The 26,082-nt window shown below is 33.5% G+C and overlaps 2 protein-coding genes, 2 long non-coding RNA genes and 1 pseudogene across 4 annotated transcripts; 4 read left to right on the plus strand and 1 right to left on the minus strand.

Annotated features, from left to right (window-relative positions):
• The first annotated feature begins 3,641 nt into the window (after positions 1-3,641).
• LOC105107525 (BAT2 domain protein) lies at positions 3,642-9,034 on the plus strand. The gene is made up of 9 exons (XM_011001482.1): positions 3,642-3,962; positions 4,812-5,015; positions 5,397-5,494; positions 6,199-6,289; positions 6,375-6,578; positions 6,664-6,920; positions 7,351-7,441; positions 7,539-7,755; positions 8,528-9,034. Exons 1-9 carry the CDS (start codon positions 3,807-3,809, stop codon positions 8,737-8,739), a joined length of 1,530 nt encoding a protein of 509 aa, XP_010999784.1. The 5' UTR covers positions 3,642-3,806; the 3' UTR covers positions 8,740-9,034.
• Positions 9,035-10,013: 979 nt separating this feature from the next.
• Positions 10,014-11,802, plus strand: LOC105107516 (1-aminocyclopropane-1-carboxylate oxidase homolog 1-like; annotated as a pseudogene).
• A 604-nt stretch (positions 11,803-12,406) lies between these two features.
• Positions 12,407-14,096, plus strand: LOC105107509 (gibberellin 20 oxidase 1-like). The gene is made up of 3 exons (XM_011001458.1): positions 12,407-12,970; positions 13,068-13,395; positions 13,648-14,096. The coding sequence occupies exons 1-3, from the start codon at positions 12,516-12,518 to the stop codon at positions 13,906-13,908; spliced, it is 1,044 nt and encodes a 347-aa protein (XP_010999760.1). The 5' UTR covers positions 12,407-12,515; the 3' UTR covers positions 13,909-14,096.
• Positions 14,097-19,487: 5,391 nt separating this feature from the next.
• LOC105107539 (uncharacterized) lies at positions 19,488-20,126 on the plus strand. Its single transcript, XR_838902.1, has 2 exons — positions 19,488-19,615; positions 19,754-20,126. It is a non-coding gene; the product is annotated as an uncharacterized LOC105107539 (long non-coding RNA).
• Positions 20,127-25,044: 4,918 nt separating this feature from the next.
• Positions 25,045-25,981, minus strand: LOC105107533 (uncharacterized). The gene is made up of 2 exons (XR_838901.1): positions 25,321-25,981; positions 25,045-25,175 (listed from the first exon to the last, which is right to left on the minus strand). It is a non-coding gene; the product is annotated as an uncharacterized LOC105107533 (long non-coding RNA).
• Between the last annotated feature and the right edge of the window lie 101 nt (positions 25,982-26,082).

Consider the following 26,082-nt stretch of genomic DNA (forward strand, 5'->3'; position numbering starts at 1 on the left):
CTCCTTGTAAGATAGCCAACGATTTGTTGTGTGAAACAGCATTTTGAAAACAATATCATTTTCTTTCCCTTTGGGAGTTATATATGCTAGGTCCTTGCTTTGCATATCTGAATCACAATCTAGCATGCAATATTCTCTTGTTTGGCTAAAAGTTACCCATTATAAAATATTTTATCTTTCAATTATATCCAATATGGAATAATATAATACTTCAAGAGCAGATGATTATTGCATTTTTTTCAGGCTTCCATTCCAGTGAAAACTTAAAAGTGAAGCAACTGCTACATGTTTGATTAAGTTTCGGTAATCAATTAAACGCCACAGATTTGCATGCCAGAATTGATGCAACCAATTCTACATATTCCTCTCTCTATATTCTAATTATTCATCATATCTTGGTTTAGACCTCTGTATTTGAACCTTTTCTAAAGACCGGTCCTCATCTTCTCATTAAAGTTGGAAGAATAGTGATTTATGCCAGTTTGTTTTGTGCAGATGATGCCTAAACCCTAGCTGTGTATTCTGCTGCTAAAGTTTTGTTCCGGATACACAAGTCATGGGGTGATGCTAATGTTCATAGAATATAGTACAAAATTGAAGTGGTGGGACGGTCAGGTTGTTGTAAACCAAACTGAAGCATGGATTGGCAAGCAGTTTTTCGAAGAACCAAGTCAATCTCTCTTCCGTTGTGCTAATTATATCAATGCTTTTCAAGTTGTTGATCAAGTAGCAGCTGTTGCTAATTAACTAAATGACTCAAAACTTAAGACAAGCGAAGGTCATATTTGATTCTGATCCTGTTAGATTTGGTCACTTACAATTTATGTTATTGGGTTATGCCGGCTTGAATGGCTATTAGAGGAATGCCCTTGAATTGTTTGTTGAAACGGAAACGAAGAAGAAGTGGGATTGGGATTGATGAGTTTACTCTTACAATATAGCTAACTTTTATGCTAAGTTATGCAACTTGAATCATGGGAGGCAATTACATTCGTATACGGTGAAAACTGGCAGTGATGGTAGTGACTTTGTGGTTGGTTCTTTGATTGACATGAATTAAAAATGTCGGTGTTTTAAAGAAGCTCTTGGGTTTTTTTTCGAGATATATGAAAAAAAAGAAGAAGGATTTTATTTGGTTTCGAAGAATGCAATGGTGGCAGCATGTTGTGCAGAAGGTGAAATTGTAATGGTTGGATTGGAAGAGTGGAGATTTAATGATTCTGCTTCGTGAAATACATTGATTTCAGGTTATTTTCAAAATGGCTGTCAAATTAGCCATTGAAGTTGTTGTTTGTACGAGGGAGAATGGTGTTAAATGGAATGAGAATACTTTTGCTTAGCTTTTTGAGTGCTTGTGCTGATTTAAGGAACTTGAAGATTGGAAAAATAAAAACCATGCTAGTGTTGGAATATGAAGTTTGCAGGGTAATTGCATTGCAATGGACTGGTGGTCCTAGAAGCTTGTAAGCTTTTTAAGCCAGTCGGAGAGAAGGATTCCGTGGTTTAGACTGCCTTATTTACTGGTTATGTCAAATTGAAGCAATACAGAGCTTCGAACTTTTAAGAAAATTTATTACCAAGGAGACTGTAATTCCTGATGCTTTGATCCTTGTCAGTGTGCTTGGTGCATCTACATTCCACCTCCAAGCTGCACTTGGTCCTGAACTTGATTAAGAAGAAATATATTTACATAGAATGTGGTTGTATTCTTTTTTTTAAAAAAAATAAAAATCTTTAATTATTACAATTAGCTAACTAGTTTCATGCTAAAATTGCAACAAAATGTGAATCATTTTCTTCTTCTTCTTCTTCTCACTCTAACTCGGTATAGTGAGAAGGCAGCAACTGCAGGTATCTGATCTTGATCTTGATATTGTTCATGATGAAATAGGTAGGAACTGACTAAACTTGAAATCAGAATACTTCATGGTTATGTTGCTTGAGAGCTCGTAGGTCTAATTGGCTGTGTTGCTTTTGTTCCCAAGGTTCTCTGATTTGGAGATGAGCTCTATGAATTAAAGTTTTTGACTAGCTAGTTATGCTATGAAGATAATGAGTAGTTTAAGAAACAAAAGATAACTTCACTCCAAGCCGAACTGGGAAGTGGTGTAGTGGCTTACTTTGTTCTGATTTTGATCATTCTGAAGAACAAAAGAAACGCAACTCTCAATCAACATCCAAGTAAGGTTGGGTCTTACAACCATGTTTTCACAAGAAATCTAGAGGCACCGTCCATTAAAGAAGGCACTGCGTTTCCCTACTGAAAGTTGATAGATTTATGTGGAGAAGCAATTTGATTTCAACTATGGGCATGAACAGAACAAAACAAAACCCAACTCGCAATCAACACAGCAAGATACTGACATGCCAAAGAAGAAAGGACTTCCACTGTTCAATTAACGGTGAAAGTCCTTTTTGATTTTTCAATATTCATGTTTTTCAGATTTGGTTCCTGTAATTTCAGTGAAAACTAAAAGAGAATGAGTTTCACTGTAGTCCATTTTGATCCCTCATTTTTCATATGTTTCCAGATATAGTTTCAGTGAATTTAGAGTGGACCTTCACTGTTCAGATAGCAGTGAAAGTCCATTTTGGTCCCTCAATATTCGTGTTCTTTAGTTTTGGCCTCGATAGGAGTCATTTCATTTCAATGAAAACCAAAGAGAATGGACTTCATTGTAGTCTATTTTGGTGTCTCTATATTCATGTTTTCTAGATTTGGTCCCTGTAGTTTTGATGAACACTAAAAGAGAATGAACTTTTGCTGTTCAATTAAATAGTGAAAGTCCATTTTGGCCCCTCAATGCTTGAGTTTTTTAGATTATGTCCCCGTAGTTTTAGTAAAATTTCCTTTTAAAGACTCAATTGATAGTGAAAGTCCATTTTGGTCCCTTAATATTAATGCTCTCCATATTTGATACCCCTAGCAGCAACGTAATTCCATTTTGGTCCCTCTTTTTTCATATTTTCATATTCAACCCCCATTGTTTTCATTAAAATTTAATTTTGATCCCTTGATTTCTTCGTATTTCTTAGAGTTTGTCCATGTAGCTTTAGTTAACATGCATTCTAGTGCCTCAAATTCTCCAAGAATATATATTTTAATTATCACATAATTAAATGAAAAAACACCCACCCCGCCTCATCATGCGAATATATTAACTAATTTAAACTAATTATTTCGACCTACCCAGGACTCGATGATACATGAGCTTGGAAGATTTAAAAAAAAAAAAGAGGCTAATTATTCTTACCACTTTGCACATTTCGGCTCGAGACCTTGCATGGACTCTACATTTGTTTTCTTTTTAACTCACGGGCTAGTAAAGCAAAATCAAGATTTTCCAGGGGCCAAAATCAAATATTTTGAGAGAGAAAAATAAGGTGAGGAAAAAAAACGAAAGAGGAAAAGCTTCTTTTACGAGTCTGGTCATGTGTCAACTGTCAAGTGCCGACTTACAGTTTATTTGTTTTTTTTTTTAACATTTATTTTTATATTAATATATTAAAACAATTTAAAAAAAATTTAAAAAATTAATTTAAAAAGATAAAGAAATTAAAGTTTCTTCAAAATCGCTTTTGTAATCCAAAATAAAAAACAAACAGGTCGTTATAATACTTTAACCTGTGTCGCCAGATACCCATGTAATTTCAACAAAACGCTGCCGTTTTAGCCCAATTCCTTAATTCCCACGTCGAATCAGACCGATCCTCACCTTAAAAATCAGAAAGACTTGAAACTCAAAAACAAGAAGAAAGGAAAAGCTTCGAATTTCAATACCGGTCCATTGATACAGAAGACAGCAATGGAAGATGGCACAAACCCTCAAATTAAAGAAGAACCCCATGAAGAAGAAAAACATGAGGAATCACAAACAAGCAGTGGATGGGGAGGGTGGGGTTTCTCTGCTTTCTCTGTTTTATCTGATCTTCAAAAGAAAGCTGAGGAGATCTCTCGCAATGTGAGTCTTTTTTTTTTAATCACTCAGTCATTCACTCCCTTAAGTATTTGCTTTCTTTTTGGGTTAATGAAATCTGGGTTTGGATTTATTTGTTTTCTTTAGTGCTAGATCTGGTTTGTTATGGGAAAAAATGTTTTTTTTTTTTTAAGTTTAGAGTAGTGTTTTTTTATGAATTGTTTTTTTGATTTGGATTGCTTTTTGATTTTTCGATTTCGGTTTTCTGTTTTCCGGGAAAATGCTAGTTTGTTTTTGCAAATGAATGTGATCTTGGACTGATGGTGATTTTTTTAACCTCTATGGAAATATCTACTTTGTGATATTACACCTTTTTTTTCATTACACTTTTTTAAGTTCTATGGAAATATCTACTTTATGGCAAAGCTATATGTTAAAACCGTTTTGCTTGCGGGTTTGCAAATGGAAGTTTTCATCGGCAAAGTTTGATCCCGTTTCTTCATTTGAACTTTTAATTTAATTTCTTAGGGCGTTAAGCCCCGATTCATACCAAAAAAAACTTTAAACTGTTTTGGGTTTCTTTCTATTTAAAGAATATGAAAAAGAAAGGTAAGTTTTGTTATTCATGTTTAAGTGCGGTGTTCAATAAAACCTGACTTGGATGAAGCCACCAAGGTTTCTACTTGGTTTCCCATCTGTTGGGACATGATTGCTCAAAAGGATTAATTTTTTGATGAACAATTGAGTGTTTGTTTATGAATTACTGGGATTACGCAAAAGGTGGGATTTGGAATTGTTTTTTTTTCAGAATATGTTGTCCTATTTATTTTGCATTTGCATTGTTGTTGGTGGATTTGGCTTGGATTTCTTTTAATAGTTCCTCTGCGTGTGCAGGCTGCTGTGGTTGCAGAAAAGGCAGCAAAAAGCATCACAGATTTGAATATTGCCGAGGACTCAGAATCTTCAAAAGGGGAGCCAGAGGAAGAAGAATCTGCAAGTGATAAGGAAACCAAAGGTGAGGAAACTGAAGATGACAAGCTTCGGAAATCTGCTTTGGAGAACTTGGAAAAAGCAAGTGAGGATTCCATCCTTGGCCAGGCAAGTTACTTGCACATTGCTGTTTCAAATTTGACGTGTCATTGTAGTTCCACTGGACACAGTTATAACTATTTTTTCTTGCATCTTCAAGTTCTATAACTTGCTTTGGCTTCTAGTCCCTTTACTTGACACCTGTTTAAAATTTTAATATGTATTGCCTCACTCTTGTTTTCATCACACCTTTTGAAGTTCTGCCTCATCATGTTACAGCTTTATTCTTGTGAATTTCTTCATTTGGCTGGCGCTAATATTTGTTTTACAGAATTGTGTTTTTTTTTTTTGCACATGGGTACTTGAAGTGCATTTCTTATTCATCTTTTTGTGATATTAGTTGCCTTGTTTAATTCTGCAAGCAGTATCATTTTTTCCCAACATTTTTAGGGCTTGAAGGTTCTTGATCACTCTGTGGAGAATTTGGCTTCAGGAGCTTGGCAGGCATTAGGAAGTGCTTGGAAAGGGGGTTCTAATCTGGTTCAAAAGTAAGGTTTTTAATCATCACAGCTAAACTTTGTTATTCATGCAATTGAAAATCTCCTTTGTAATTGAGGGAAATTTATTAATGGTTAATCCTGAAAGCATAACAGACTTTTCTTGTCTCTTTCCTTTCCAAACTCAATGTAGAAACTAGTTGAGAATAACAAATAGAGCTGCTATGGGGATTCTTTTTGGTGGTGTTGTTTCCTTTTTCAGCTTTTGTCTTTGCAGCTGTAAGCCTTGCCTCCATCTTTGTGCATGATATTAATTATAAATTTTAGTTTGATTGGAAGAAAAACCTAAACCATATAAGGATTCATTTACATATCTAGTCTTAACCATCCATTGGAAAGAGGAGTATAGGAGATCAGGATAAGATCCAATAGGAAAATGCCATGAAAGGTAGCAACATTTCATGAGATAAGGTCATGAAGGGTGTCTAGTTTGCACCGGCCTATGAATTTTAAAGGAAAATAATGGTACAATTGTGAGAGCACCGCATTTTGGAAGAAAGGTAGCAACATTTTTGTTTTATGTATGCTCTTAGAACTCCCAACCACCTCTCCTTGTCTGATTTTTTTTTTATTTTTAAAAACAGAGAATAGAAAAGTGTAACTCGAGTGGTAAGCTGCTGTGAGATCCTATATTTCAACCCAGATGTCTTATTTTCACACTCTTTTTGTGCTTTTTTTCCCATGTCTTTCTTCAGGCTCGAGAATTCTGCTGTGAACCTTGCGGATTCAATTCAGCAAGGTAGCTTACCAGGATCAGCCGGTTCAGTTGCACCATCCTTACTTGAGGTTGTGAATCCTGTTGTTTAGCTCTTCCTCTTATTTTTATTTTTTCCAAATTTCATTGTTGGTTACCCTAGCCATCATGTTGCAGACTGGAAAAGCTTTTACAGCAAAGGGAATGCAAGTACTTGAATATGTAGGCAAGGAAACCATGGATCTACTGATCACAGAGACTGGTATTGAAGTTGAGAAAAACACTAAGAACTCTGAAAAAGGAGCTGATGAGGATCATTTACTTGAGGAGATGACATTTGATCGGTGTTTCTATATATATGGAGGTCCAGAACAGTTGGAGGTCATTTCTCTAGCCTTTTACTTGAAACTTGCATTTGTTTGAATTGATAGTGAATATTGAAAGTGTTGGTTTGTAATTCTATCAGGAGTTGGAGGCATTGTCCAACCATTATGCTCTGTTATTTAACCGCAAAAAGGCTAAATTGTCATCAGAAGAGAAGTCTGCATATGATGGAAAGCTTAAACTGGTTCAGCAAATTTTTAGTTTAAGCACTGAAATGGATGGGAATGCTGCAGAGTTTGAAAAAGGAAAGAAAATAGAGTCTGCAACTGAGGGAAGTAGTGACGAGATGAAAAATTTACATGATTCAAGCGTCAGCAAGGCTGCTGACATGGCTGCAGGGTAATTTTGCTTGACGCATACAAGTTTTTTGTATTCGGTTTGGAAATTTAACATGTACTCTGTACTTCTCTTCACAAGTCTGTTATTTATGAAGCTGTTTTGGGTTTCCAGGATTTTCAGTAGTGGAACTATTGTTTTCCTGTATTTAGTGTTGGTCTATTCCTCATTATCTTAATCTTTTGATTTGTATATTTTCTACCTCACACAACCTTGATTTTTTCTCATCGGTGTTTAAACTTGATGCCGCATGTTCGCTTTGTTATTTCATTATAATCACTGGTTGCAAGGCAGATGTCACAAGATCCAATCATGAGTGGTGACAGTTGTCATTTGTCAACCACAGCAATAGAAATATGGCTGTCTGCTGTAGTTGAACTTCTTCTAGTTTTTGTTGTACACATGTCCTTGAAACTTTTCCTGTCATTTACAGGTTCACAAATGCTTTAGCAGGACAAGTTTTGAATGACATAATTCAAAGGACAGCTGGAAGACTTGAAACTCTTCACTCAGAGGGGGTCCATGTATGGGGATATCTTTTATTTATTTGTTTTTCTATGTTCACATTTCGTTCACTGTTTGAAGATGGCAAAATATGATAAACTATGCATGCCTATGCAGAGACTCTCTGAAATGTGCTGTTCGGCAGTGTCTCAACTTCTGATGCTTGGTAAATCTGTCATATCCAATACTAACAAAGGTCAGCAAGAAGATGCTGATGGGGATATTGTGGACATTGACTGGCCTGAAGATTCTGTTGAAAAAGCTAAGGTGATGCGCGCTAAGGCACGATCAATGGCAGGATATGTGGAAGCAGTTTCTAACAGCTTTATCACAGGTAGATTTACAAGACTCCCCCAGCTCTAATCTTATTGCTATTTTCTCTATTTTAAGCATTTTAGGCATCTTATTGAATCTCTACTTGATATGGTCTTTACATGATAAGGCCCTCCAAATCTTTTAGCAGTTCAGGTTTGCTCCTGAAATCATTGACCCAAGTAACAAGTTCTAAAGTTCTGCCATTTAGAATGAATTCTCCGAGTTTCTGATTTCTTGTTATTTAAATCATTAGTTTTTTCAAATCCATTTTATTGGAAGAAATCACCGCTCTTAATAGGCATGTATAAACTTATGTAGCACTGAGCAGATGCATTGTTTGTAAGAACTGTCCATGTGGGTTTTGTTAACGAAAGACCTTCCTACTAAAATCAGTTACTTATGTTATATGAGGGAAAGCCTGGCATTTTGGTGCTGAGAATATTATGGAGTTGACTTCTAGAAAAGAGAAGCATGCACATGTAGAATGTAATCAAGTTGGTAATTTAGAAAATGGTTGTCTGGGTGTCTTGGTTTATTTAATTGTTGTCTTTTCTTTTGGAATGAAAATATTTGGTCTTGTAAGATCTATTCGAACCATTACAAGACTCATTAGAATGATGGCAGTCAAGTGGCATGCACATTATGGGTTTCAGGATATCACCATTTATTGTCTACCTATTTATGCATTCATATATTTTTTTTTCCATTGTGGCATTGCGCATTGTCTACAGGTAAAAAAGATATGGATAGGTGATTTTATCTGATAGTTTGAGCTTATTATTTTGATCCAGGCATCTCCGATGTAGCAGAAGCTTACGCAGCAGCCATAAACGGTGCTACTGCAGATTCCCATGAAAACTTCCAACAATCATCAATTCAGGACAAAGTCAATGCCTTCTCTGAACTTCTCCGCACTGACCGGACCACTGCAGTGAGCAAAATCCAGGATGGGCTCCAGTACTTGTCATATGTAGTCATTTCCACATCTATGCCTGCTGCTTGATCACTCGATTTCGACCAGTTTCTTTTTTCTTACATCCTCCAACTTCTCACTAGTTATGTTTGTAAATAGATAAATTCATCTTAAAATGGGTCTTGCTGTCTGATCCTAAATCAACGGATCCACGTTAGCTTGAACATTCTTTTAGATCATTTAAGGGTTGAATTTTGAATGCTAGCCTCAAAAGCTGAACAGCTTATATCCCATGTCAGACAATATAAGAACAAAAGGAGAAATTGTTATGTTTGACATGAATTTGATTGGTTTTTAATGAATCAGCAGTTAGGAGTCTTAATAAGATTTATAGACAATGCGGGACTAGTTTGTGTTGCTCTTTCATGACCTGTTTTTGCCTGAATGAGCCCCCCCAATGCACACAATCTCTCGGGTCTCTGCAAGTGAAGGGTTTGCCTCTTGGCTTGCGAGTAACTATTCTCATGCATATCGTGCCATTTCAATTTTTAACTCTCATGAAAGTTTTTATTTAAGAACTGGAAGGGTGGTGTGTATGTGCTCTGAAATGAAATGAGAAACACATGAACTGATAAATTATATAAAATTAAAAATTAAAGTGAGAAATTGATTTTCATTATAAGAAATAAAAGATGGATGCTCGAATACGTGTTTGATCCTAAGATTTGGCTAATTTTATTTTTTAATTACAAAAAAAAATTAAAACTTTTCTTTTTAATTATTGTTTTTGAAATTATAACTTCTTACAATCTTAAAAGCAAGTTTTAATAAATAAATAAAACTCTAAATGGATAATTTTTAGGTAAATAGATCAAAATAATATAAAAATAATAAATAGAATAAAAATCATATAGAAAATCTACGATAGAAAATAGATGTTTTATTTGTATTGAATATTAATGAGGAAATATATTAAGAAAACATCAAGCATATTAGCTTCATATATAAATATTAAAAAAATATTTGTTAATATTACTATATAAAACACTATTATTATTAGCTTCATACATAACTTGATAATTATTTAAATACTTTCTAATAAATTTATTTAATATGAATTTTATTAAAAAAATATATATATAAAAAATCATTAAAAAAAAAACTTAGACATGCCTAGAATCAAAATCATAAAGCCTAAATCACCGGTTTTTTAGCTTTAAATTATTATTTTTTATATTTTTAAATTATTTTGATATATTAAAAAATTAAAAAAATATTATTTTAATATATTTTAAAATAAAAAATAATTTTAAAAAACAAATTTTACCGTACTCCCGTCGCTAAACAACTCTATGCAACATTTTTCTTCGATCATTTGGGGGTAGTCTAATAAAATGTCTAGATTCAGTGCACCTGAAAGCCCCCTTTAACACACGTTCTCCTAGTTTCTGTTGCAAGAAACACAGACCATTTGCTTCATACTAAGATTTATCTTGTACCATGGGAGATTTAGATTTGTCCTTCATTCAAGATCTTGAAAACAGACCTAATGTCAAAGTCATAGAACCTGAGGAAGTCCCGGTAATCAATTTCTTCACTTCAAGCCAGGAGGCACCAAAGAAATTGTCTCAGAGATAGGAAATGCATGCAGGAAGTGGGGATTCTTTCAAGTAATTAACCATGGTGTACCTCTAGAGTTATCTAAAAGAATGGTGAAGATGGCGAAAGAGTTCTTTGATCAACCAATCGAGGGAAAAAAGAAGGTGAAGCGAGACGAAGGGACTTCTATGGGGTATCATGATAGTGAGCATACTAAGAATGTTAGGGACTGGAAGGAAGTGTTTGATTTCTCGCTGGAAGATCCTAGACTTGTCCCAGCCATGGATAACCTAGATGATCAGGAATTGAGGACCATAAGTAATCGTTGGCCTCAGTACCCTACTGAATTTAGGTAACTTGCTTATTTTCCTACGCAATAGTAAGGCCAACACTCTCAGGATACTTTTATTAGTTAATTAGGGATGTGTCTATAACTATAATAATTTATATATAGATTTACTAGTCCTAAATTATCGAGCTGTTCGTTTAATATATACTTATAGAAGAATTAGACAGTATGTTTGATCAGATAATTTTTTTATTTGATTTTGTATGATTGGTTTGTTTGTAAATCATTTTCCTATTAGTTCAGATCTTACAGCTACTAGTAGTTCTGGTCTTAATGTTGCTCTTCCACTAGATTGTGTATCCTAACTAATAGATTGTAATCTTACCAGCGAAGCATGTCAGGAGTATTCTCGAGAAGTGGAGAAGCTTGGTTATAGGCTGTTGAAACTTGTTTCTGCTTAGGTTTGCCTGCTAACAGGCTAAATGGCTACTTCATTGACCAAACCAGCCTCTGTAGGATAAATCACTGTCCTCCTTGCCCTAACCCCCACCTAGCTCTTGTGGTTGGTCGACACAAAGGTTTCAGTGCCTTAACTGTCCTTGCTCAGGATGATGTTGGAGGATTGGAAATAAGAAGAAAATCAGACGGTGAATGGATACCAGTTAAGCCAATTCCAGGTGCATTTATCGTTAATGTCAGCGACATTATTCAGGCATGAAAATACAAAATACTGGCATTAATTGGCTAGCTGAAATCTTGACTGTCAAGTTTCATCTATAGTTCAAAGTACTATATATATTGTTTACTGAATCATTGAATTTGTTTGTATAGGTTTGGAGTAATGACACCTTTGAGAGCGTGGAGCACTGGGTGGTAGTGAACACTGCGAAGGAAAGGTTCTCAATTCCAGTACTAATCTTACCTTCTCACCATGTCAACATCGGGCCACTGGAAGAGCTACTAAATGAGCAGAACCCTGCCAAATACCAACGATATAATTGGGGGAAGTTCTATGCTAGCAGAATCCGCGGTGATTACGAGAAACGGGATGTAGAAAATATCCAGATTCATCATTTGAAAAAGTAACTTCCATAGCTAGAGTGAGATTTATGAGTATAGTTTATGTGCAGTAGCAACTTGGTTTAACTTCTTTGTATTAAGGTGACCAAGATGACATTCTGTTAAAATTTGGAAGAATAAATCAGTTTGCAATGTAGCAAGGGTCGTTCCTGCTAGGTAATACATGATCCTTTACTGGTTAGCTAGCTAGGCTGCTATTATGCTATACCTGCAAACACAGATGGATTCTCAATGATCCCTAGCTTAATGCCATCTTCAGTGTTAATTTTCATCTGCTTAATGCTTGCTTTGTGTGTCCTGTCAGGTTAAGGGGGACCTAACATATTGACTAACAACGTAGTTGATTAATAGGGAGCAAAAATTGGAGAACTCATGGGATAAAAAAAATCTTACCTTCAAGAACAGGATACCTACCTCTATAGTATCCTAGAACTCGCAATTGAAACTGTTCTTATCGAGAAAATGTAACGAAAGTTACCTCCACTAAAACCTAGAGGTAATTTTAGAGTAGGTATTGAAAACTCTATTTAGATGCTAGTAGATGTGGACTAAAAAACCAATATTAGATTAGTTCCGGCCTCTTTCCCACTAATCTGTCGTTGTGGTAACCTATCCATTGATGCAACCTGGCACCCGACAGCCCACAAATTCGATTGTTGGCTGGTGATGCGTAATTTGGTTCACCTACCCCAAACCAAGAAAAAAGAAAGGAAGAAACTGTCCATGTTCAATGTACGTTAAAAATTATTGCAGCGTGACGAAGTCATAGCCTCGTCTAGTGCAATTGGTTCTTTTTCGTGCGTTGGGGGATTCTATTCCAAATTATAAAACCATTAAGCACCATTTAAAAGGAATTATAAAACCATTAACATTTTCAGTCTGTCAAACTCTTGTGGCCATGGGAGAAATCGATCCAGAATTCATTCAAGAAACAGAATACAGGCCTAAATTCAAAACAATAGAGGCTGATGAAGAAATCCCAGTTATTGATCTCTCTGTTTCCACTCCAAGTGACACAAAAGAAGTTGTGTCAAAGATTGGAGAAGCGTGCAAGAAGTGGGGATTTTTTCAAGTGATCAATCATGGGGTACCGTTGGAACTAAGGCAAAAGATAGAGAAGGTAGCAAAAGAATTCTTTGATCAACCGATGGAGGAAAAACGGAAGGTGAAGAGAGATGAGGTGAATCCTATGGGGTATCATGATAGTGAGCACACCAAAAATATTAGGGACTGGAAGGAGGTTTTTGACTTCTTGGTGGTAGATCCAACTTTAATTCCTGCTTCTGATGATCCTGATGACAAAGAGCTAAGGGCTATGACTAATCAATGGCCACACAAACCTTTTGAATTCAGGTCTTCATTTTCTTCCTTCATCTTCTTATGTTTGGACATAAGTAATTCATTCCTTAATCTTATTATGTTAATTAGTGTTGTTCGTTGTTTTGGTCAGGGAGCTGTGCCAAGAATATACAAGACAGGTGGAAAAACTAGCTTTCAAGTTGCTGGAGCTTATTTCTTTGAGCTTAGGGTTGCCTGCTGATAGGTTAAATGGTTACTTCAAAGACCAAATCAGCTTTGCTAGGTTCAACCATTACCCTCCTTGTCCTGCACCACACCTAGCTCTTGGTGTAGGTAGGCACAAGGATGGAGGTGCCTTGACGGTCTTATCCCAAGATGATGTTGGAGGACTACAAATAGGCCGCAGATCAGATGGAGAATGGATCCCTGTTAAACCAATTCCAGATGCCTTCATCATCAATATTGGCAATTGTATGCAGGTACTTTCTTCTGATCAGCCTAATTAGCTTAATCTGAATTATTGCCGACGAATTCCATTCGTTCTTGCTAGCTGTAGAACGTCCTTCACCCACCACAGTCCCCACTCCTTTATCTTGTCCATGGACCCAACATGAATGATTGATGGGGGATTAGGTATGCATAGGACAGGCGTCATCGTTAACATATAAGAAGATGGTACAAATGTCCCATTTTCTTCCTAATCAGGGCTTGGGTTGTTGCCTCATGTGCAGGTTTGGAGCAATGACTTGTACTGGAGTGCAGAGCATAGAGTGGTGGTGAATTCTCAAAGGGAAAGGTTCTCGATACCATTTTTCTTTTTCCCATCCCAATATGTTGATATTAAGCCACTGGATGAGCTAATTAATGAGCAGAACCTTGCAAAGTACAGGGAATTCAACTGGGGAAAATTCTTTGCCAGTAGAAACCGCAGTGATTATAAAAAACGTGAAGTGGAAAACATCCAAATCGATCACTTTAAGGTACCAGAGTGATTAGTTTAGAGTGGGTTTTCTATGTATGTGCCTATACCCTACATACGTGATGTCGAGGTTGTGTGACCTTTTATGATTACTAAAGCATGGACTTGTATGTGAAAGTTTTCCTCGAGATATCTTAACTGTTATGGGCTCATTTGGGCAAAATTCCGGTTAATTTTCACCAGTCATTGAGCTTTTTTAACGAATTCTGATCATATATATATATATATATATATATATATATATATATATATATATATATATATATATATATATATATATACATATATGCTATCCTTGATCAGTGTGCGTGTGTGTGTATTAGACAATGAGAAACTTTTTTACTTCCCTTATGATAGTTCTGACTGAACTTCTTACAGGGATTTGATAACTTTAGAAGCCGGAGTGATATATACATGGAAGTAGTGTAGTAAAAGATGACATGACAGAAAATATGAACTCCATTAGGCACCATTATTTGTTATGTTCTTCCTTTTGGAAAAGAAAAGGAAAATCAAATTTTCAATACGAACCGCAAGATTTTCTTAAAGTTTGGTTCCATTTTCGAAGAGCAAACATTATTTAAACCATATATTTTATTCTCATGTATCCAATTAGAGAGCAACATCACGGGAAGGAATCCAAGTAATACGGTCAATCAAGAAACAGGCCCTTCAAGCACGCAGTTGATTATATGAAGTAATGAAATTTGATATAATTTCGCGACACTTGACGAGGTCTTTGAGGTTGAGGTTGAATTATCAAACTAATTTAATTGATTTTGAGAAGAAGATAGACGGAACAAATACATGTCATATCTTCAAGAGTTTCTGAAGCCGAAATGATGAAGGTGTTAGCCCTTTGCGTCCAGCTTCATTCAGAACCACGCTGATCTACAGATGCCAAGAGTTTATGTTAACTTTTAGAGTCTACATCTACCAGATAGATGGCCCCCTAGGTTGCGGGCCAGTTTAAATTCTCCCAACATAAAAAAATAATATTTAAATAATAAAAATCTAAGATAAATTAGGTTAAATTTATTAAAACACAATTTATAATATAAGACTATAATAACTTGTATAAATAAAAGTAAAAAAAAAATTATAAAATTTAAGATTTAATAACATGATGTTAAAAAAATATAAAGCTAAAAAGCCAAGGTTCATAAAAAAATACCCAAGTTAACTCGGGTTATCTTTACTAACCAGTCATTGTAATAACCAAACATAAAAAAAAAAATGACAAAGTTCAAGGAAAAATTATTTCATGTAAAATGATGAAATTAAAAAAAAACTCTTAAAAAATCAAACTTTTCAAAGCACTTAACAAAAAATACCTAAGTTAAATAAAAAAATTTAGTAAGAAAATGCAAACTAAAACAAGTTAACTTTACCACATTACACTCAAGACAACTCATCATGTGCTCACACATGCATTTTTCTAAAATAATATTTTATAAAACATGTTTAAGGGTTAATAATTAAATAAAAATAATTAAAAAAAACTAAGTAAACTCAAATTAACTCAACTAACTTGTAATATAAGATACGAGGCAGAGATAACCTAATAAAAAAAAGCAAAATAAATCAAGAAGCTCAAAGCCCAATAATTCAATGTTAAATAATGAAAACAAAAAAATAAATTTAAAAAAGATCGAATTTAAATTGAGTTCATTGTTAAAATTGATAGATCGGGTTATGAGACTGATATTACTCTGTAAAAAGAAAATATGAAAAAACCATAAGGAAAAATGTCAAACGATAAAAAAATTAAAAAATAAAATAACTAAAATTAAAACAATGAGGACTAAACAATTTACAAAAATAATTGAAAGAAACAAATTAGGGGCTAAGTTGAAAAACAAAATCAATGAAGAAAATGATAAAAAAAAAAAGCAATAAAAAATGAGGACAAAATTGAAAACCAAATAAAGTTAAATCAAACTCCCAAAGACAAAATAAAAAATAATAATAATCAAAAGGGTAAAAAAAATAACAAACAAAAGAATAAGAACTAGATTTGATTGAAAAAAATCTAATAAAATTAAATGATTAGAGACAAAATTAAAAACAAAATAAATTTAAAGAAGCATCAAATTTATAAAAATAAAAATAAATAAAAAGATGAAGATCAAATCCAAAACAAATACAAACTAGAGGACACAATAAAATTTGTTAAAGTTTTACATATATACCAAGTCTTAGGAGAAAAAAAAGAAGGGAAAGAGAAAAAAACCGATCATTGTTGAACCACCACTGGAATGACAAAATACACCACCTTAAAAGAAACGCTGTTATTTTCTACAATGGGTGAGTTAGCAATTGGCCTTTTTTGGCCACAATACATGCCTCTAGAATGGCATAAGGGTAGATAACTCGGCTACACATGTCAGGCATGCATAGGCCTATTTTATTAATTTATTAATATTATAATAATGTAAATTACTAAAAGACTCCAATGTCATATGAATATTATAAAAAAAATCATTATGCAAATACGAAATATACCCTCCCAACACAACTTTTAATTTTTTGAAGTTAAAAGGCAAATATAAAATTTTACTTTAGATAAAATGTGCAAATACATAACAACCCCTCCTTCAAATGCCCATATTTTTTTGGTTTGAAGAACATGAAGATTATTTAATTATGCAAATACACTAAAGCTCGTGGATCGAAGGCCAATTCTTCGAGCTCCTAAAGGAAATATAGTATTTTTATTATACAAAACGACAAGTTTGCCTCTCATCAATTCTTAAATGGCATTTGAATCTCATAAAAAATATAATTTTACGCTAAGTGCAAAGATAATCATTAAGAGCAATGAAAAACAAAATTTTTATTACATTACTGAATCTATAGTGAATTTCCTACATGTTACAGTAATTTATTAAGCCCTTTTAATTTTTTGTTAATAAAAATAATAAATCTCAATCAAAATCTTAGCTAGATGTATAAAGAAATAAATTAAAAGTAGCGTTATATTTTTCAAAATAAAACTATTAAATCAACTTTTCAAATAATAAGATCACTAAATGGTAACATGAATTTGAGCTTCACAAAAATCTAGCATCAAATGGTTGAACTTCTTTCCTCTTGTTTCCAAAGATAAAGAAAAGAAAATTCATCCAAATAATTAATGTTTTAAAAAAACAACAGTGGCAATTACTTAATTAAAAGTATCAAGTGGGTATAAGGCAACAAAAAAAATTTAAAGTACCTTTTTTTTTATCGTAATATATACTTATGTTTTAAAAGTTCTTTTGTAAGAAATACAGGGTTAGAAGAAGTGTAGAACGGAAAGAGAAAAATAAAAAGAGAGATTAATTTTTATTTTTATTTTTCTTTTCTTAAAAAGAATAAACAAGGGAATTAATAAAAAGAAAAGAAAAGAAAAATGAGAAAATGCTTCCATTTCTTCTTCTTCTTTTTTTCCCAAATAGACTTCCGTGGTGGCCCAAGCACATGCAGTCCTGCATGGTATCCTTTCAAAGAAGAAGATGGCATGTCGGCTTCTTCGATGGAGGGAGTAGACGTTTTTGGCAACCCTCCCCGTATTTTCCAGCGACGTTGCTGACCATAAAGTCTCCATTTCCGAAGATATTTCACAACGGAACCACCTCAAATTCTTATTTCTTTAAAATCAATAAAAACAACATTAGACTCAGCCACTGTTTATGTCACTGCCTTGACCATCCTTTCTCAAGACAATGTTGAGACGTGATCAAGAGAAAAAAGAGATGAAGATTGGGTTGGGTGAAGCCAACTCCATCTGCATATATCATCAATATATATGTCGGTGACATTATTCATGATCAGTAAAGTCTACAAATAAACCATTCTCAGACAAAAACTAGCATGCAGTCAATAGAAATTTTGGGAGAAAACTACAAATTTGGTACTCTTACGGATGCCCATGGTATTCCCATCATCCTGGTTTCTCTATATCATCAACGTGGTTAATTACATTATCTAGTGTTCAGCACTAACTCAGTGGCGTGTACGTGGCGGGTTGAACAAAAAAATAAATAAATGTAAAAGAAAAAAGAAAAAAGACAAAGCCGTGCGAAATTTATTGATAGTAGCATTAAACCTGCTAATAAAACCTCTAAACACTTCTGTATTAACAAATGGATAGCATTTGGTATAATAAATAAACGTAAAAAAAAAAAACGACAAAGTCATGATATACGGTCCATCAAGAAACAAGTCCTTCGAGAAAAAGGAAAACATGCAGATGATTATGAAAAGTAATGAAATTTGGTATAATTTCTTGAAACGCAGATGATTAAAGTTGAATTATCAAACTAGTTTAATTGATTTTGTGAAGAATACAGACGAAACAAATACAAGGCATATCTTAAACAATTTCTGCAACGGGAATTATGAAGGTGTTAGGCCTTCGTGTCCAGTTTCATTCAGAACCATGCTGATCTAGAGATGCCAGGAGTTTGGGTCAACTTTTAGAGGCTAAAGTCACGCGGGTTCATCCTGTGGATGTAGGGTAAACTCTTTTCCTTGAGCTTTCTGTCTCTTCTCTTGTGCTAGTTAATTAAGCCTTTGGGACCTAATTTATGGCCTTAGGCAATTTATTATTATATTTTTCTTACAGTTGAAATTGTAGTTAGGAGGCAACTTCAGTTTGTACTATTAATTTTCTACCGTGTCCTTGTTAGTAAACCTACGGCCGAATTGCATGACCGAGGTGTTCTAGAATCTACGGAAAAATCTTTCTTTCTATTTTCAAGCTTCCAAGCCAGGCAATCCACGAGCTTAGCCCTTTCTTGACGTTTCAAGCTATTGACTACAGGTGATAGTTGAAAGAGATTAACCATTTTTTACATTCATGGCGCCGTGTGTGTGTGTAAAAATGAGAGCAGAGTCTGGCTTTAAAACTCATATAAGCCTAAGGATAAGCCTTGTAGAAACCTACCACTTCAAGAGAAGCATGGAGCAAGCAAAGAAACTTTTGGTGTTAATTTCCATTTTCATCATCCTTCTCAATATTGCAACCAATAAGGCCTTATCGCAGCCACTCCACAATCCTAGCAAGCATTTTGTGCTAGTTCACGGGGCAGGCAATGTGCCTGGTGTTGGTGCAAACTTGTGCCTCTATTAAGATCATCAGGTCACAATGTTACCACTATAGATTTAGCTGCTTCTGGGATTGACCCACGGCAGATTAGCGATCTTCAATCTATATCTGACTACATTAGGCCGTTGAGAGATCTTCTGGCGTCTCTACCACCAAATGAAAAGGTTATCCTTGTTGGTCATAGCTTAGGGGGATTGGCACTTTCTCAAACCATGGAGAGACTTCCAAGCAAGATTTCTGTGGCTGTTTTCCTTACTGCCCTTATGCCAAGCCCTCCCTTAACATTTCCACTCTTCGTCAAGAGGTACATGCAGAAAGAAAAAGAAAAAAACTCTTATTCGATTGATTAACCTAACTTATTTTTCTGTTATGAATATCTAGTTATACTTTTTATATCACAACATGCAATCAATTTGTTAAGCTACATTCTTCTCATGTCTCACAATTTTCAACTTTTTCACTTTTCTTGTGCATGTGTTATTAGTTATTACCGAAGCGTGTAAGAAGGCAAAGTGATATGTTAGACAGCCGCTACACATTCGGCAATGATCCGACTAACCCACCAACATCTCTTACCTTTGGGCCCAAATACCTACTATTAAGATTGTATCAGCTCAGTCCAATTGAGGTAAGAACTTTACAGATTCATAGGCAAAATGTGGTTTCTTTCTTTCTTTCTTTTGAGACCCAATTTGTCACAATTTTTTACATTTATTCTCTTAATATTGAGATTCTGATGAAATTTATGGTGACAAAATGGCTTCAGGACTGGACATTGGCCACAACACTGGTGAGGGAAACACGTCTATTTACTGATCAAGAATTGTCAAGGGACCTTGTACTAACGAGGGAGAAATATGGCTCGGTTAAAAGAGCTTTTATCATTGCAGAGAAAGATTTTCAACAATGGATGATCCAAAAAAATCCACCCAATGAAGTGAAAGAGATACTAGGATCCGATCACATGTCCATGATGTCTAAACCTAAGGAACTTTGGGCTTGTCTGCAAAGAATTGCTAAGAACTATAATTGATGCCCGTATATTCCCAGGATTCCATATGAATAATAAAAATAAGGTGTTTCTGTTACTGCCTCAACATTTCTACTCTTAATAAAGAGCTACTGGGTAATTTTGTTTTTGTCCTTGCTTTTAATTTTCATCTTTATTTTAGTAATTGAAGCTTTATGTCCGGAGAGCAAAGATCGGCACAAGAGGGGTCAAGTTCAATTAACTTGTAGCATGCCCTTCATGCAGACATGCTAATCTTTGTAATTAGCAAAAAAATATCTCCAGAGGTATGAGTTACGAATTTGCTCACGGTATAAATATATTTGAGTTCAAGGGTGCCAGAATTAATACATGTACTGTTATCAGATAAGGTCTTTCGCTGTTGAAATGGCATCTAATTATGAATCCTACGGGTCGGGGTTTGTAATGTTCATATCCAAACCCTAGTCTTTGCTTACCCGAACTCGATCTGGTATCCATGGTTATCCAACAGCCGGCCTTGCCCACCGTACCTCTTTTGTTACTGTTATGATACCCACCTAAAGTCAGCATTCATGCTTATCAATGTAGCATTCAAGAAATTTCTAACTTGTAAAATCTCGACGCCTCAAAATTGCACGGAATATATGCACTGTAACTTTTAAAACAGTGAACCAAAAAAACATATCATCTCCCTCAACTTGAAGAACCTCGATGTTGCAATGATCCGACGCTTTTGTAATACAATCACACCGGTATTTATACATATCATAATCAGTTCTAACTCTCAACAGATTTGAATGAAAACCCAGCCAAGACTAGCCTGAAAGTTAACCCCAAAATGACCCAAACCCGTTGCTCTTCCTCTTCGCCTCATGAGGAACACCGGATCCTAGCAAAACAATAGAAAACCCAAAATCCAAAGACAAACTAGGCATAGGATATAAGACCCGAAACAATTAGAGCGAAACACTTATCTCGGCCCAGCTTTCTTTGGGCTTCAGAAAAATCCAAAGACACCATACCGTGGAATGACTGTCCGGCTGTTTACTGTGCTCTTGAACTTTTCAAAAATTACCAAAAAAATATGTATCTTTGGAATTCTGGCAACCCACAATTTGATGCTCGAATCAAATAACCATGCATGTCATGAGATTCTTTTTCGAGCTTATGCCGCAAGATTATTGGATGTGTTTAATCTTCCTTTCAGCGTAGATTATTTTATTAAGAAAAAACAACGTTTTTAAGACAACTAGGAGCCCATCAGTTTAAGATTAATAAACTTGACGGAGATCATTGTTTTTAAAATCATGAGTTAATAAATTATATTGGAACCCAAATGCTAGTAAAATTAAACTTTATTAGTGTAAAATTAATAAATTTAGTAAACTCAATTTAATTTTATAATTTTATTAAATTTATAATATAAACTAAATTAATTTAAATTTAGCTTTAAAATATCTAATGACTAGTTTTACAAGATTAAAAATATCTTTCAAACAATCTATTCTCTAGAGCTAAAATTTTACATGAACATATTAAACACATAAAAATATATTATAATAAATTTTTAAGTTAAATGGAGTTCGAGAACATAGTATTTCAGAGAGTGAAAGTTAGTAAATAAATCTTATTAAATTTGTTAAACTAAACTTTCGTATACTATCTGGGATATATTTGGAGCTACTAGTGAAATTTTTTTATGATTAAAGTTGAGACGAGAATTAGAAATTTCAAACTTTTCAATCATATATCATAGACCCAATAATTTATCCAAACAAGAAAAAATAACATGTTTAAAATTAAGACTCTAATCTATCAAGAATATGTAAAAATCAGGAATTCGAGCAGAATAAAGGAATTTTAACATGAAGAACTTATTTTTATTATCATATTTTATTTATCTATTTATTTATTTTTAAATAATTATTTTTCATTTGATTTTTTTCTAGCATATTAGACATTATTTAGAGATTTATTTTATTATTAGATTTATATTAATTAATTACTAGTTTAGCCTCATTAAGGGATTTATTAGAACATATTTTGATAGAATAACCAAATTATCATCATATTTATTTATGTGTATTTTCTATCATTTAGTGATTTTTTAATATTGAAAAATATTATTATAAGACTTTTTATTTTTTTCATGTCATTAATTTATTTTATTAAATCACTCATTAATTATAATATTAGTAATTCTTTTCATTAGATTTTAATATAATTTAATTTTTTAACTGGAATATTGTCAATATATAATTAATTAAAAAAATTATATAATTTTACAATCCAAATTTATATTATATTTTTTATATCAGATTAAAAAAATATGTTTTGCAACCTTAACGCGTATCATGTATTCCGGTAGCAAGTGGTAAGAACATTTGCCGGCAATTCGATATAATCGCGGTTGGGTATAGTGCCATTCTTTATTAAAAAACATTTCCCAAGTTATATAAACAGGCGTCGTGTGATTAAAGAATATTTTGCGTCTAATAAAATAAAATGTGAAATGGTGTTCTCATGTCACTTAGCTATCTTTCTTGATTAACCAGGTCAACTAAATTAATATCTCCCCTGCAAGGATCTCTTATGATCATGGATAATAATGCTCTTCGTTTAAGCTATAGTTATTGAAACACGTAGAGGAACAAAAAAAACAGACAGTGAGATTGCTTAATGAAACAGATAAAAGTAATTTAGTTTAAGTTTAAACAGGCTTATATATATTGTGTGTTTATTTAGTATGCATTGCATCTGCAGCAATCAATTTAATTAATTTTTTTATTAACTTGAATATTTAAACCAGTTTATATATATGCTGATTAATATTTTAAATCTTAAAATTAATAATTATATGAGCCTTTAATTACTCTGGAAAAACTCACGATTAAAAAGTAAATTCAAAGTGATCACCTCTAATAATTAATTAATTTTTAATATAATTAATTAAAAGTACGGCATGTTGACTATCCACCATTTAAAGGTCGTACAGAAACACTTAATCATATTCTTTTTTCCTTAACAAAACAGAGACTCGAATTTGAAATATGTTACGGGTAGGGGAATCTGAATACAAGTTGAGTTATTATATTGATTAAGAAACATGATTTCACTTCTATGAGCAGTAGCGTCTTGATATGAAATAACAGGATCATGCCTCTCTCTTTGTTCATAAAATTGCAGCAAGGCAGAACATGTCCACAATTCAAAGAATAAACAATTCCAAGCAACTGAGTTACAACTCTGTGAACCCGGTATATATTTACAGATTCCTCCAGCAAAAGTAGCATGTAATTAACAGGTGTTAAAAACTGAATCTGTGTCATCCCTGGGCTAATAATTTTACCATGAAGCATTTATTATCCCGGCCTATGCCAGCAATTACAAGAACACGTCCACCAGCAATTCGATTTAATCACGATGGGGCAGTGCTGTTCTTGATTGTTTGAAAGAAAAAGAAGATGCCCTGTGATTAAAATACTATAGTTCATGTGTGAAATAATGGAAGTACTGTAATGATGCTGCTATCATATCGTTGTCTCTATTCATTCGAATCTACATCTGGCACACATCACTCCTATGATTATATGATTCACGGGCAATAATGCTTTTCTTTAAATGGTCGACTATATAAAAAAAAAAAAAAACTAATAGTTGTACTCTCACGTTGAAGGAATTTATTCATATCTACAGCAATTCTAATAATACAGAGATTTATATTCAATTTAAAATTATTGATATATTTTAATATAACTCCTGCACAGCTTGTTTTGAAAGCTTATTTAAAATTATAGTTTCAGTTATTTTTTAAATATCTTTTTATGTTAAAATATATGTTAATAATTTTTTTTTATTTTTTAAAATTAATTTTTAATATTATCATATCAAAATAATTTAAAAACACTAAAAATATATTAATTTGAAGTTAATAAAAAATTTTAATTTTTTTCAAAAACACTTTTAAAACCCAGAAACAAATGTAGCATCGCACAAACCAATTCATTAGCAACTTGGTATCAAGGCTTATAGCCCAGCGATCCTGGCAGAGTTTCTCTGCATATGCATTCTGGATTTAAGTCTCATTATATATGCCTGTTACGTCCACGGTACTTTACCTATTTATTAGACTTGCAAAATATTTAGTGAATTCAGAAATTAGTCATGGTACACGTAAACTAATCTGGATACCCTGAAATATATATAAAAAAAAATTATTAATGACTTGAGCTAGAAATTAACATATCTCTTCAACTCATAATACTGCAAGTGATTTTATTAATTTAGGTTGTGCTTGGTATTATTTTTATAATTTTATTTAAGTTGTTTTAAAATTTTTAGCTCAAAAACGTTGTAACTTGAATTAAAGATTTGTTATAAATCAAGTAAAGTTCTTGCTTTAATCAAGAATTAAAATTTTTAACTTTTTAAATTTATGGATTCTAACTTATAATACATTATTTTAAAAAAATTGTTTAAAATTATTATTCTTTCTATTAAATCTAGTTCTAACTCAAAGTCATGATTTATTCTCATTGACAGGTCATTTATATATATAAAAAAAAGAACTTTCGAGTAATTACTCAACCTAATATAGGTTTTCTACTCTGGCAATGCCAGGCAAATTAATAAATAGGCACTGATTTAGTTCTTCTTTAACATGCGACAACGTTAAATTCATTTCACCGGAGGAGGGAGACTGATCAGTCATCTTCACAAAGAGAAATCAATAATATTATAGTCCCACTATCTTCAAAATTGAATTCAAAAAGCAGCTGAAGAGGCTGATATATATGCTGATATTATCAGACAAATACTTGTGGCAAGACAAATACATCAACATCAAAGTAAATTTTTGACAATGGAGTTTCCTGTCTCTGTGTGAGTGTGTAGATAAGTCCATATTGGACTTCATTTACAATCTCTCTAAGATGTAGTATTTCTCTCCTTCCCCCACTTCTACTAGAACAGCCCTCTTATCTGAGTGTTCATTGATCATAAGCATATATCCCTTAATTTAAATGAATAAAAATAGTCAACACAAATTAATGACAAAAGTAAATATATTGCAAGTTAATTAATGGGAATAGTAGATTAATTACTTCCAGAGATAATCAAGAAACTGAACCATCAAAATCGTCGAGCATGTAACTCAACTGGAGAGATAGAGTCTCCTGCAGGTCTCGTGTTCTAGCCTCTACTTTGTAATAATAATAATAAAAAAAAAAACATTACTAGATTAAAATCCATACAGATAGAGTTTAATTACAAAGAAGGCTTATCTCTCACCAACTGCAAACCTCTCCTTTATGTACACATAACCATAAAAGAAAGAAAACAACCTGAAAGAGTAGACGCTTTCTTGTGAAGAAACTTGACAGAGCGATCAACTTTCATGGAAGAAAACCAACAAAAGGAACCGGAGCAATATAAAGATGGTTTGCTAGCGGCGCAGCTGTACCATTCTGTTGAATAACTATTCCAATTGCTTCAACCACAGCCATGATAAACTCCATAGCCAGTTTCGCCAGGGCTATGCACATCTCTAATCTTTGTATCACCATTTTTATTTGCTCTCTCCTTCTTTCCTTGCGTCCCCCCTCTCCCTAACTTTTCAAATTAAAGCCACCGACATATATATATATATATAATGGCTTTTCCCTATTACCACAATGGGAAAAGAGAGAGAAAATACCAATTTTTTTTTTTTAAAAAATAGAAGATATCCTATAGTCTATTTTAGCTTTTGGAAACTCCAAGAGACATGTAAACAAGAAAATAGCCAGTTCTCCCTCTCTCTCTGTCTATTTCACAGTAATATTGACTGTTGAAGACATGGGGGAAACGCAAGTTGAGAAGAGATAAGCCAAATCTAAACTTCAAGTGTGAGTTTACCAATAGCAACAAGGCATATGGTTAATATCGTTGAAAAGGAGAAGATGCCATCATGTTATCCTTCTGGATTATATGCGACAAGCTTCAGCTAATGAACTGACCCTGACATGATATTTTGAGTTTCGCTAAGAGAGCAACACTTGGCCTTAAAACACTACGGGGTAAGTAAGAATTTGCCCCCAAACAATTATGCCTATCTCAGCTGAGTG

This window comes from Populus euphratica, unplaced genomic scaffold, assembly GCF_000495115.2.
Source record: "Populus euphratica unplaced genomic scaffold, PopEup_1.0 scaffold3.1, whole genome shotgun sequence".
In the NCBI taxonomy this organism is placed as follows: domain Eukaryota; kingdom Viridiplantae; phylum Streptophyta; class Magnoliopsida; order Malpighiales; family Salicaceae; genus Populus; species Populus euphratica.

Coding starts and splice junctions, on each gene's coding strand:
- LOC105107525 (XM_011001482.1), top strand. CDS start 3,807: ATGGAAGATGGCACAAACCCTCAAATTAAAGAAGAACCCCATGAAGAA. Junction 6,290..6,374: donor TTGCACCATCCTTACTTGAG/GTTGTGAATCCT, acceptor ATCATGTTGCAG/ACTGGAAAAGCTTTTACAGC. Junction 6,579..6,663: donor GAGGTCCAGAACAGTTGGAG/GTCATTTCTCTA, acceptor TAATTCTATCAG/GAGTTGGAGGCATTGTCCAA.
- LOC105107509 (XM_011001458.1), top strand. CDS start 12,516: ATGGGAGAAATCGATCCAGAATTCATTCAAGAAACAGAATACAGGCCT. Junction 12,971..13,067: donor CACAAACCTTTTGAATTCAG/GTCTTCATTTTC, acceptor TGTTTTGGTCAG/GGAGCTGTGCCAAGAATATA. Junction 13,396..13,647: donor ATATTGGCAATTGTATGCAG/GTACTTTCTTCT, acceptor CCTCATGTGCAG/GTTTGGAGCAATGACTTGTA.